The 13,657-nt window shown below is 36.7% G+C and overlaps 1 protein-coding gene across 3 annotated transcripts in view; it reads left to right on the top strand.

Moving 5' to 3' along the window:
- The window catches only part of FGF12 (fibroblast growth factor 12), a 620,602-nt gene that overhangs the window by 583,139 nt on the left and 23,806 nt on the right, over positions 1 to 13,657 (top strand). For all 3 annotated transcript variants that reach the window (XM_027538353.1, XM_027538348.1, XM_027538344.1), the window contains one exon: positions 9,795 to 9,993. In XM_027538353.1, the coding sequence (XP_027394154.1) occupies positions 9,795 to 9,993 (199 nt within the window). The remainder of the gene's footprint in view (positions 1 to 9,794; positions 9,994 to 13,657) is intronic.

Genomic DNA, 13,657 nt, shown 5'->3' on the forward strand with positions numbered 1-13,657 from the left:
TGGGGGGGGGGCGCGGGGGGTAGATGCTCGAGAATATCCAGGGGGACTCCTGAGGCTCGATACCGCCTTTGCGTATGCCGAGCCTCCTTCTTCATGACCTTTGTCACGAGTGGAATGCCTCACCAGCTCCCGGCAAGGGAGCAAGCCAGTTAATATGTTATTGAAGAGGTTTCTAAGAAAAAAGAATATTAATTGTGTAGGACTTCCCTGGTGGCTCAGACAGTAAAGCGTCTGTCTACAATGCAGGAGACCTGGGTTCAATCCCTGGGTTGGGAAGATCCCCTGGAGAAGGAAATGGCAACTCACTCCAGTACTCTTGCCTAGAAAATCCCATGGACAGAGGAGCCTGGTGTCCGTGGGGTCGTAAAGAGTCAGACATGACTTCACTTTCACTTTGAGATGGTTTGTGCTTGTTATTTTTGAGAAACAACAAGGATACCAGTGGCTGAAGTGCAATGAGCATTAATTCAGTGTACTTTCATCCCATGGATTATTGGAGCTAGAGCACTGAGAGAGAAACGGGGGTCTACAAAGAACCAGATGAAGATGAGTCATAATTGTGGTACCATTTAATTATATTAATCATACAGAATTATACAAGCTGTGGATTGCTATTGAATTGGAAAGCATGCATTTTAACATGCATTTAGTAAAGCTAGAAGGAGCAAAAAGTGGTTGTGGTTAAATCACATAACATTCTTTTCTTCTCAAAAAATGTATTCTAAGCAATTGTCACCTCGAAATGTAGAAACTTTTATGTTTTAAGTTATGAAGTCAGAGTCTTCTATATAAAAGAAATGATTTAAAGTAATTGTATGGGTCTTCAAATAGCTTGTACATAGGTTATATAATTTGATCTTTATAGCACCATGAGTCTGTAGTAAACATATCTTCAGTTTTTTGGTAAAGGAGTTGACGTTCAAAGAGGTGAACTGATTTGCCAAAAAACACATCATGGCCAGCACCCCAAAGTCCTCCCCTTGCTTCATCTCACTAATTACTCTCCGTGAACAAAGTTATGGCTGTCCTGAATTCAACAAGAGATTGATTTTGCCTGCTTCTGAGCTTTATATAATTGAAATAAATAGTATGTAGCTGGTTTATTTTTCTCCACATTATGTTGGTGAGAATCATCCATATTATTATAGTTGTAGCTTGCTTATTCTCATTGTTCTGTAGTATCTTATTGTCAGAATATATTACATACCCAGGCATTTGGGTTGTCTCCACCTGGGGGTTGTTATGAATAGTGCTACTATGACCATTCTTGTACATGTCTTTGGGGGCATAGTTAAAAATAGTAATAGACTGATTGATTGGTTAATAAATACATAGCTAGACAGGTTTCATTGGGGTATAAATCCAGAAATAGAATTGTCAATCATGGGATATATTTACATATATCAATACTGCCAAGTAGCTTATCAGTGGTTTTACCAGTTTACTCAACCATCAGTTACATATGAGAGACCTAGTTGCACCACATCCTTTTCAACACTTGGCATTATCTGTTATTTCATTTTAGCTGTACTTGAATGTAACCCATGGTGGATTTTTCCAACTTAATTGAGATAGAGTTGGCAATTAAAAGTTTTACAGCTTGATGATTTGATATGCATATACATTGTGAAATACTCGTCACATCAAACTAATTAGCATATCCATAGCTACCATCCCCCTTGGGAACGTATCCAAAGAGAATGAAATCAGGATCTTAAACATCTGCACTCTAAAATTTATTTCATTATTATAATAACCAAGATGAGAAAACAACTTAAGTACTGGTCAACAGATAATAGATAAAGAAAATGTGATGGATGGATGATAAACAGATAATAGATAGATAACAGATAGGGTATATAGCATATATATGAAATTCAACTTTAAAAAGAAAGAAATCTGCCATTTGCTACAACTCGTCAGATATTGGGAAAAATGAAATAAATCAGATGCAGAAAGACAAATATGTGGAATTTAGATATTTGGAATCTAAAATAGTCAAAGTCATAGAAGCAGGGAGTAGAATGTTGGTAACCAGGGGGAGGGAAAAATGGGGAGATGTTGGTAAAAGGGTACAAAATTTTAGTTTATGCAAGGTGAATTAGTTCTGGAGACTAATGTACAAGAATGTGACTATAGTTAACTACATTATATTGTATATTTGGAATTTGCTAAAAGGGCAGGTATTAAGTATCTTCACCAAGTTTTTAAATATGAGAATTATTGCCCCTACTTTATAGATGATAAAACAAAGATATCAAAATTAAATAGCACAATCAAAATCATGCAACTAAAGAAAGAGTTAATACTGTTACTCAGTTCATCTTATCACATAATCTTTGTGGTTTCCTTAACATATTTTTATTATTTACTTCAACAAGAATAAATTGAGTGTTACATATGCTGGACTTCTGATAAGGACTGGGTCTTTGTGAGCAAAAGCTCTCAGTGTTTAGGATAGGAACAAGAAAAACCATTATGATGCAAGACAAAGTGCATTAAATATTACACTAAAAAAGGTAAAACAATGAGAAGCTAAGGAAAGGAAGAGCATTTCTCTTTATTTTACCAAATAGAGAATTAGAAAGGACAACTTGAACTGAGCACAGTTTGAGGGTTAGAAAGTGTGGACATGTTGAGGAATTAGTGTGTGATGAAAACACTGTTGGCAGTGGTAGTCAACCATGAAAGAAATACATTTTAGCCTTACAGCCATCAAATTCCCTAAATTTCTGTCTCCTTGTTCCTCATGATACATTTAAAGGAGAATACCATTCAAATGGAGGGGCAACAGGCACAGTTAGAGGCTGGCTAAGAGGGAAGGGTCTCATCTTATGCAGTGGCAGAGCCTGAGACTCATAGAAAAAGCCAGATCCTGAGTAGGATATTAGTGATCTAAGTACAGAGAGAAGAACAGGAAGAAACACAGGAGAGGGATCAAGCTAGAGTATGAAACTATGAAGATGGGGATCAGAGAGAAGAATTCTGGAGAGAGTAGTTTAGAACTGGATGGATAGGCAGAGACTGAAAAGGATCCTGAGTGGTGGCCTTGATCTTAACTAGTGTTTCATTCTTCACTCATCGTCTGGAATAAAATGGGTGGGTGTTCCAAGACAACGCTAGGGTGAATAGGCATTTGGAATGTGAAAAGAATTGGACATATAATGATTTATACAATGCTAGAATAAAAAAAGTTGTGCAAATGCTGCTAAAAAGGTGAGTGCTCAAAATTAATTTCAAAGCACTATTAAAGGTCATATTCATATTCTACTGAAATCAAGGTCAGTTTAAGCTAAACAACTTAAAGTTTTAGAAAGATTTTGAAGTAATAAATGTGACAAATAAACCTAGCATTTCACAGATTTACACAGATGATGTGCATATGGAGATGTTTTTGTTTCATCAACAACCCTTTATTCTATGAGCCTTGCTATGTACCTAGGTGGAACTGAACAATCAGGACTGTAGAAGTAAACAAATATTATTCATGAGATAAGCACAAGTAGTAGTTAGTTTTACAAAAGGAAAAAGAACCCTCTTTATACTAATTATTTACTCTGCTTCAATTATATTCAATTACATATTATCTATTGAGAAAGTCTAGGATTTTATCACCTTGGCTCAAAACCTGCCTGTCTCCATTACACATTAGATTTATTGTCATTCTGAACATAATTTTTATAACCTCAGAGCTTCTTCTGAATGTACATGACTGCCCAAGTCTTTGTTAAAAGCTTTCAGCTCAGTCGTGTCCAACTCTTTGTGATCCCATGGACTGCAGCACACCAGGCTTCCTTGTCCATCACCAATTCCCGGTGCTTGCTGAAACTCATGTCCATCGAGTCGGTGATGCCATCCAACCATTTCATCCTCTGTCACCCCTTTCTCCTCCTGCCTTCAATCTTTTCCAGCATCAGGGTCTGTTCCAAACAGTCAGTTCTTCGCATCAGGTGGCCAAAGTAATGAAGGTTCAGCTTCAGCATTTGTCCTTCCAATGAATAGTCAGGACTGATTTCCTTTAGGATAGACTGGTTGGATCTCCTTGCAGTCCAAGGGACTCTCAAGAGTCGTCTCCAACACCACAGTTCAAAACCATCAGTTCTTTGGTGCTCAGCTTTCTTTATAGTCCAACTCTCACATCCATACATGACTACTGGAAAAACCATAGCCTTGACTAGATGGACCTTTGTTGGCAAAGTAATGTCTCTGCTTTTTATATTTTTAATTTATTTATTTTAATTGGAGGTTAATTACTTTACAATATTGTATTGGTTTTGCCATACATCAACATGAATCCGCCACAGGTATACACTTGCTCCCCATCCTGAACCCCCCTCCCACCTCCCTCCCTGTACCATCCCTCTGGATCATCTCAGAAGTAAGCCAGAAAGACAAACACCAATACAGTATACTATCTGCATATATATGGAATTTAGAAAGATGGTAACTATAGCCCTGTATGCGAGACAGCAAAAGAGACACAGATGTATAGAACAGTCTTTTGGACTCTGTGGGAAAGGGAGAGGGTGGGATGATTTGGGAGAATGGCATTGAAACATGTATAATATCATATAAGAAAAGAATCGCCAGTCCAGGTTTGATGCAGGATACAGGATGTCTCTGCTTTTTAATATGCTGTCTAGGTTGGTCATAACTTTTCTTCCAAGGAGTAAGCGTCTTTTAATTTCATGGCTGCAGTCACCATCTGCAGTGATTTTGGAGCCCAAGAAAAGAAAGTCTGTCACTGTTTCATTGTTTCCCCGTCTATTTGCCATGAAGTGATGGGGCCGGATGCCATGATCTTAGTTTTCTGAATGTTGAGCTTTAAACCAACTTTTTCAGTCTCCTCTTTCACTTTAATCAAGAGGCTCTTTAGTTCTTCTTTACATTCTGCCATAAGTGTGGTGTCATCTGCATATCTGAGGCTATTGATATTTCCCCTGGCAATCTTGATTCCAGCTTGTGATCATCCAGCCCAGTGTTTCTCATGATGTACTCTGCATATAAGTCAAATAAGCAGGGTGACAATATACAGCCTTGATGTACTCCTTTTCCTATTTGGAATCAGTCTGTTGTTCCATGTCCGGTTCTAACTGTTGCTTCCTGACCTGCATACAGATTTCTCAAGAGGTGGGTCAGGTGGTCTGGTATTCACATCTCTTGAAGAATTTTCCACAGTTTATTGTGATCCACATAGTCAAAGGCTTTGGTATTGTCAATAAAGCAGAAATATATGTTTTCCTGCAACTCTCTTGCTTTTTCGATGATCCAGTGGATGTTGGCAATTTGATCTCTGGTTCCTCTGCCTTTTCTAAATCCAGCTTGAACACCTAGAAGTTCATGATTCATGTACTGTTGAAGCCTAGCTGGAGAATTTTGAGTATTACTTTGCTAGCATGTGAGATGGGTGCAGTTGTGCAGTAGTTTGAGCATTCTTTGGCATTGTCTTTCTTTGGGATTGGAATGAAAACTGAAGCTAAAGTTAAAAGCTTTCAATGATTTTAAAAAATATATGTACGTGTTATTTGTTTTAGTTATAGTGGGAACAATCTGTGTAGGATAAAGCTTAATTTATGCTATAAGGTCCTGGATGCTGGAACAAATATAATCATCTATGAAAAAAACAGGGCTTCCCAGGTGACTCAGATGGTAAAGAACATGCCTGCAATGCAGGAGACCCCTGTTCGATTCCTGGGTTGGGAAGATGCATGGGAGAAGGGATATACTTACCCACGTCAGTATTTTGGGGGCTTCTCTGTTGGCTCAGATGTTAAAGAATCCACCTGCAATACGGGAGACCTGCGTTTGATCTCTGAGTCAGGAAGATGCCCTGGAGAAGAGAATGGCTACCATCTCCAGCATTCTTGCCTGGAGAATTCCATGGACAGAGGAGGCTGGCAGGCTGCAGTGCATGGGGTTTTCAAGAGTCTGACATGACTGAGCGACTAAGTGCATACACACACGTGACAAAACATAGAACTAAATGTTTAGTTATATGATTGATTCTATTTTTCTTGCCATAAGAAAAAATTTTAAGAATAATAGTGCATTGTAGTTTTTTTTTTTAATTCTGTAAGTGCATTACATCATGCTTTCAGAGCCATCATCTTATTTTCCTTAAAATAACTTACAATTGAAAATATGAAATTCAAAGAAGTTTAACCACCTAAAGTCCCACATCTAATATGTATGTGTCTGGAAGCAAAACCCCAATTTTCCTATTTCAAGTCTAAGACTCTTGATTTCTCATTACCCTAATAGTGTGGTAATCACAAGGATGTAAATTCTTTGATGCCCAACTTTATATTGAAATGAAAATTGTGAGCATATTGTAAAGGTTGCACTTAGAATGACTGCCCAAGTTGGCTCAGTGTTCTTAAGGCTTTCCTCCCCGTTTCTAGGAGATTGGCTCTGCCCCCACAGAAGTGCCTGCATGAAGCTTTTGCCGTTTTTTTCCCTCCTGAAATGTTCCCCGGCCCTGCCACCAGCCAGATATTATCACTGCCTCAGTTTTGAATTTTGACTCTGAATCGCCTCTTTAAAATTTTAAATGGGATACTCTACTTGACTTTTTACATCTGATTATGACCTGGAGTGCTCTATCTGGGATCTCCATTTGCCAACTCAGAATTTTAAGGCTCAGTCTGTGCCACAGGCCTAATTACTGGCTCATGCCCCAGTATTTTAGTCCCTGCCCAATTGGACTTCTGCTTTTCTAGGAGCTGACTTTAAATAGTTGTGAAACTAAACGGAAACCTTGAAGTTCACTATTTATTAAATAAGAGTATGTATGAAAGACAACATTGTAACTATACCAGGTGGGCATGGGTTTAATGATGGCTTGCCTCCAATCAACAGCTTGGTACCTAACTCAGGCTTGGCAAAATAGGAAGGAAGCATTGTGTGGCACTGGAAAAAAGTACTGAACTGGTAGCGAGTCCAGGTTCTATCCCAGGGTCTAGATCTGTTGCTAATATCCTACAACTCATAAAACAATTTTTTCACCATCATGGGCTTCCATTACTTTGTTAAATAAAGGCAGAAAATTGAACTATCCCTAAGCAGCTTTCTATCTATCTCCAAATTTTCATATTTCTGTGAATTAAATAGGTATTACATGTATGCTAAGATGTATTTACACACAATTCCTTGCCCCCTATATTTCTCCTAATTCCTGTTATAAGGTCTGAGATCTTATATGTAGAACTTATTTATTGAGTTTTGAAGAGTTCCTTAGCATCTAGGGTTCATTAGTATTGAACAAAAGCTTTGGGGTTATTTGGATTTGTTTTTAAAAAATAGAGCTAGTAAAATCTGTAGTGAATATTTAGCTTTTTCTAACTCTTTATAACCTAGTACTAGAAGGAAGCCAGGGCTTTTAATTTATCTTATAAATTTAATTTGAATCACTTTGACTCCCATATTTGACAATTGTTAAACTGTGTCCTAATAATACTGAGACAGAGTCATAAGAGAGCCCATTGGCCAGAGCACAGGACTATAATTTAGGATATTTTGTGTTGCCAGACAAGGAATATACTATAGTTTCATTTTCCCCCCTCACTTTCTCTAGTCACTTCATTGCTCTGATTCTTTCTTTTTTATTTATGATTCTTTCATTTTTATTTTTTCTTTTTTAATTATTTATAATTCACCTACCCTAAAATGCATGTTTCTACACTATATTCTTCAATTCTTTTCCACAAAATTGTGCAGTCTAATCCCAGTATACTTTGTGTCTCTCCAAGAAAGCTGTCATTTCCCATTTACCCATCTCCTCAGCTTTTGGCAGCCGTAATCCATGTTTTGTCTCTGTGTTTGCCTGTTCTGCATGTTTCATACACATTGGATCATACAACATGTGACCTATTGAGTCTGGCTTAATGTTTTTGAGATTCATCTGTATTGTCACATGAGTCAGTACCCCATCCTTTTTAAAGGCCAAATAATATTTCATTGTATGGATATATCACATTTGTTTATCTGTTTATCCATTAATAGATGTTTGAATTGTTTCCACATTATGAATCATGCTCCTATGGATATTTGTATACAAGTTCACATATGGACATATATTCATTTCTCACAGGTACATACCTAGAAGTAGAATTACTAGATCACGTGGTAACTGGATGTTTAACCTTGTGTGGAACTACCAAACTATTTCCCAGAGCTGCTGCATTATTTACATTTTTACCAGCAAGGGAGGGATAAGGAATGTAGTTCTAAATCCGCACCAGTACTTTTCATTATGCATCTCTTTTGATATAGCCATCTTAGCAGATATGAAATGGCACCACATAGTCAATTGTTTTTCTGATTCATAAGCCACCAAGTTTACTTACAATACAGTATTCTGTGACATCATATTTTTATTATCAATATAATAATTTTTATTGAAATATTATTGTTATTTTAATGCATAAAACCACCTTTCCATTTCCTTTCTCATATTTTTTAGTCTCATTTTTTGGGCCTATAATTTTTCAACCATTTAAAATGAACGGAGTCCATTCAATGGTTTCTTTATCACTAAAGACCTTCATCTGTCCACGTAGATGCATCACTGTAGCTCTTTGCAAATGAATCTACAGGATTAGTCTGGAAGAATCACCTCCAAGGACATGGTTTTAACAGCTTTAGTCCTACATATTCCTCAGTAACTTAACCCCATATGGAACTGCATTAAATCACTGCCGTCTTTGATTGAAAGAGTTACAAGGAAGAGATTCCTCTAGCACTTAGTGAAGAAAAACAGTGACTGTGGTGAATATGTCATGTAGAGTTCTTGTTTACTTGAAGGACTGTTTACTTGTTTACTACTGAAAAAGATGCAGTCACATTTGCTTTTCTTCTGTTTCTCTTTGAAGGGGAGAAATGTCTTCTTTCCATGAAATGCATGTTGTTCAGCTGGCTGGTTAGAATTTGATTTTATTGTATTGATTGTAAAATCTCATTGTAAGCCCCTAAACAAGACTCAGGTAGAAAAGGTGAACTTGAGAGTCAGAAAAGGTGAACTTGATATTATGAAGCAATAAATACAAGTTCTGGCATGGATGCAGTTATTTTGTTGTTGTTGAACTTTATATTAATCATATAACCTTTTGATGGTCACTAATCAAGTGATAGAGATGAGGTAGAGGACTACTAAGGTTCCTTGTTGAACTAAGTTGCTCATTCTATGTTTCATTAGATATCAAACAATATAATAGTAATATTTTCCTGGATATATTTACCTGAAATCTTGATTAGTAAGTAAAAAAATGTTTCAAAGAAGTTAATCGGAAAGTTACTGACATTAAGAAAACAGCTAGTATACTAGTGACTATGTTACAAGCTTTGGCTGTTTAACAGATTTATGAATATATAGGGTTCTCCCTTTAAAATCATCTGCTCAAGCCTGCATGTGCTGTGGTTGTGTTATATTTTGATTTCCAGTGTTACATTTTATATGCTAATGGCCACAAAAATGCATAATAACCATTCTCTTAAATTTATAAACATTGTACTGAGGTCTAATTTTGGACTTGAGCACAATCTTGAATGATATTAGTTTAGCCCAAGGAATGATTCAGGCTTGGGCAATTGTGTTCTGTGGAGTAAAAAGGTTTTTTAGAAAGGAAATCTTGTTTCTTGATTTTGTATGATAAATCTTTATAACCAAATGCTAACAGAAATTACATGCAATTATTTCTCATTTTTTTTCTGAACAGAGGGCCTATATTTCAGGCTTATTGTTGATATATTATTAAAAACTTTCTCTCTTTTGTATCTTCTTTTTTATCTTTCTGCAGGATGTTTTCACTCCAGAATGCAAATTTAAGGAATCTGTGTTTGAAAACTACTATGTGATCTATTCTTCCACACTGTACCGTCAGCAAGAATCAGGCCGAGCTTGGTTTTTGGGACTCAATAAGGAAGGTCAGATTATGAAGGGGAACAGAGTGAAGAAAACCAAGCCCTCATCACATTTTGTACCAAAACCTATTGAAGGTATGAGCCGAGCTTCTCTTCTTTAGATCCAGATCTGTGTGTTGATGCCAGTTCTGCTCTTTGTCCTTTCACTCAGGGGAGATTGTTTTTAATGCAGCAGATCAGAACAAAGATTCAGGAAATACAATAGTACTACTTCCTATCAAAAAAAAATCTATTACAAATACTTGGCACTTAGAGAAAAACTACTTGAATACAGAGGCTAGAATTTCTTGAAAGTAGAAAAATAGTAGCAGTGACCATTTGGAATATAATTTCTTTCTTTAATGAACTCAGTGATTTAATTTCTCAGGCTACACTCTTGAAAAACCAATAATACTATTATAGTGCTTTAAAGTTTTATCAAGGCTTTTAGAAATATATTTGTATCCTAATTGCTACATTATTATGAACAAACTTCACGATCTGATGTATTCAATTTTCTTTGTATTTTTTCAAGAAAGAAAATATCTGTTTACTGTGATAATAAATATTATAGTTTTTAAATTTTATCTTTCCCCACTGAGCCTATGCCTTCCTCTCCCTTGATCATATAATATGGTGCCCATTTATTTCAGTTGATGAGTGAACTAAGTAATTTAATGCTGAGGAAACCCGTTTTTGGCAACTCATTCCCTAAGAAGGACAAACACATACCATTGGGGTAACAGCACATGTACTATATTCAGTCAAGCTTTTTAATACAGACTGAAAAAGCAGCAGTAGTCTAGATATTTACCAACACACACTCTTCTCTAGAAGTCACATTATAATCACTTAAAACATCAGTTCATTTTCCTTGTCTGAAGAAATGAGAAAATTGCTATTTTGTGATTTATTTGCAAAGAGCAAATAGTGCATTGCTATTCTGTGATTTAGCCGGGCTTGCTGTCCCATATCTAGAAGGGACAGTGTAGGGACACAGTGCCTTCTGTAGATCCCAAAGGACTGTAACTGTCAGCAAACACTTGGTAAATCAATACTATGTTCAAAGCACTGGGGGGAAATGTGACATTCAAAGCTTCTAGACCCTCTCAAACCTCCCATCACACACTGTGCTTTTAACCACACAAAACAGAACTTTCTTCTGTTCTACATTTTTTTTCTGTTTGTAATATGTTTTTACTATTTTGGGCTTTATGTAGTTATTTTGCCTCTCTCTCTCACAAAATTCTATTCATGTGCCTGGGAAATGCCTGTCAGACCTTGTAAAAAATTAATTCAAGGAGTCAGTACTTCTATGGAGGGCCTCCCTGACTTCCTTCAAGTAGAATTGAACACTCTGTTACCTTATTATTGTATCTTGTTCTCTCTGCTAGAAATTATCACATTGTATTAAATCTGTCTCTGTCTCTTCTTATCCATGATTAGATTACTTTGTTTACATTTTATTTCTTTTTCTTTATTAGAGTATAATTGCCTTACAATGTTGTGTTCCTTTCTGCTGTACAAGGAAGTGAATCAGTTCCCTCTTGCAACTCCCTTCTATACCCACCCACCATCTCACCCTTCCAGATCATCACAGAACATGGAGTTGAGCTCCCTTTGCTATATAGCAGCTTCCTGCTAGCTCTCTATTTTACACATGGTAGTGTATATATATATGTCAATCCTAATTTCCCAGTTTGTCCCTTCCCCTTTTCTTCCTGTGTCCACACATCCGTTCTCTACATCTGCATCTCTATTCCTGAAAATGGGTTCATCTGAACCATTGTTCTAGATTCCACGTATATGCATTAATATACAATATTTGTTTTTCTCTTTCTGACTTCACTCTGTATGACAAACTCTAGGTCCATCTACATCTCTACAAATGACCCAATTTTGTTCCTTTTATATGGATGAGTAATATTCCATTGCATATATGTACCACATCTTTATCCATTCATCTGTTGTTGGGCCTTTAGATTGTTTCCATGTTTTGACTATTGTAAATAGTGACATAGTGAACAATGGGGTACATGCATCATTTTGAATTGTGGTTTTCCTAGGGTATATGCCCCGTAGTGGGATTGCTGGATCATATGGCTTACTCCTGGGAAGGAAAGCTATGACAAATCTAGACAGCATATTAAAAAACAGAGACATCACTTTGCTGACAAAGGTCCATATAGTCAAAGTTACGGTTTTTCCAGTAGTCATGTATGGATGTGAGAGTTGGATCATAAACAAGGCTAAGCAGAGAAGAACTGATGCTTTCAAGCTGTGGTGTTGGAGAAGACTCTTGAGAGTTTCTTGGAGATCAAACCAGCCAATCCTAAAGGAATCAACCCTGAATATTCATTGGAAGGACTGATGCTAAAGCTGAAGCTCCTGTCCTTTGGCCCCCTGATGGGAAGAGCTGGTTCACTGGATAAGACCCTGACGCTGGGAAAGACTGAAGGCAAAAGCAGAAGAGGGCAGCAGAGCATGAGATGGTTAAGTAGTATCACTGACTCAATGGAAATGAATCTGAGCAAACTCCAGGAGATAGTAAGGATAGGGAAGCCTGGTGTGCTGCAGTCTATGGGGTTGCAGAGTCAGACATGACTTAGTGACTGAACAACAATAATAATGGCAGTTCTATTTTTAGCTTTTTAAGGAACCTCTATACTGTTTTCCACAATTGCTATACAGATGTTTTATTTTTCTCATATATCCTTGTATCTTGTACAATATCTGATGTATTGTAGAGAGATATTCAATAATTACTGTCAATTGGATAAGTGAACAAGTAAATGAACAGATGAATGCATAGATAAATATAAAGACAAGGAAGAACTATATGCTCCAGAAAACTTTTTCATATTTTTGGAGGTACTAAGTATTGTTACTAATGACAGTAATTTAATATAAAAATGATATATTACATGTTGCCAGAAATGATATTGAGATTTATAGAAAGAGCCAGCACTTCCAGCAAAGGGAAGACATTGGAAAGTTGTTATTTTAACACATCTTCAAGGCTAAGACAGGTTCAGAACATTTGAGACAGGAGGTAGGGATTAGGCAGACAAAACCACTCCAGGTGCAGGATGAGTAAACTATTAAAACTATTGAACCGTTTTTATTTGTACATTTAAGTTGATTTTTTGTTGTAATAAAAGTAGTGCATGCTCATTAACAATTTTGGAAAATTCATGAAAGCATAAAAGTAAAAAAGTCCATGTGTTTTATTTATTCCTTTTATAAATAATGCATTTCATACCCCGCCCTCCCCCCAAATTAAATACCTGTAACCAACCCTCCTAATCATGACTTCTGTCTGCACTGTAGCTAGAGAAGCCTTTTCTTGGGTATGAATGACCATGTACAAATTTATAACAGGAATGTATACTATTACCATGTTCTGAGTTTGAGAGCTGCCTTAATTCTTCACATTTGCTGCATTTCAGTACAAATGTGGAAAAGACAACCAAGCATTCCTTCTTGTAAATGTTAGAATTAGATTCAGTTGTGTACAACACAAAACCCATGTTCAGAGCAGCTTAATTAAACAAAGTGTTATTGTCTCACAAGCCAAATATACAAACCTGCTGTCCAGGACTGGTTCTATGGCTCTGCAATTGTTAGGGACCAGCCCCTTTCCCTTCACAGCTTCACCTTCCATCCTGTGTTTAGAAGATAGGCAGTGTTAATAAGGGGTTGCAAGAGCATCTATTCAGACAGATGGATGGACTTGATATTTAAACCCATTACCATGTAC

The sequence above is a fragment of the Bos indicus x Bos taurus genome, chromosome 1 (assembly GCF_003369695.1).
Source record: "Bos indicus x Bos taurus breed Angus x Brahman F1 hybrid chromosome 1, Bos_hybrid_MaternalHap_v2.0, whole genome shotgun sequence".
Taxonomy (NCBI): Eukaryota; Metazoa; Chordata; class Mammalia; order Artiodactyla; family Bovidae; genus Bos; species Bos indicus x Bos taurus.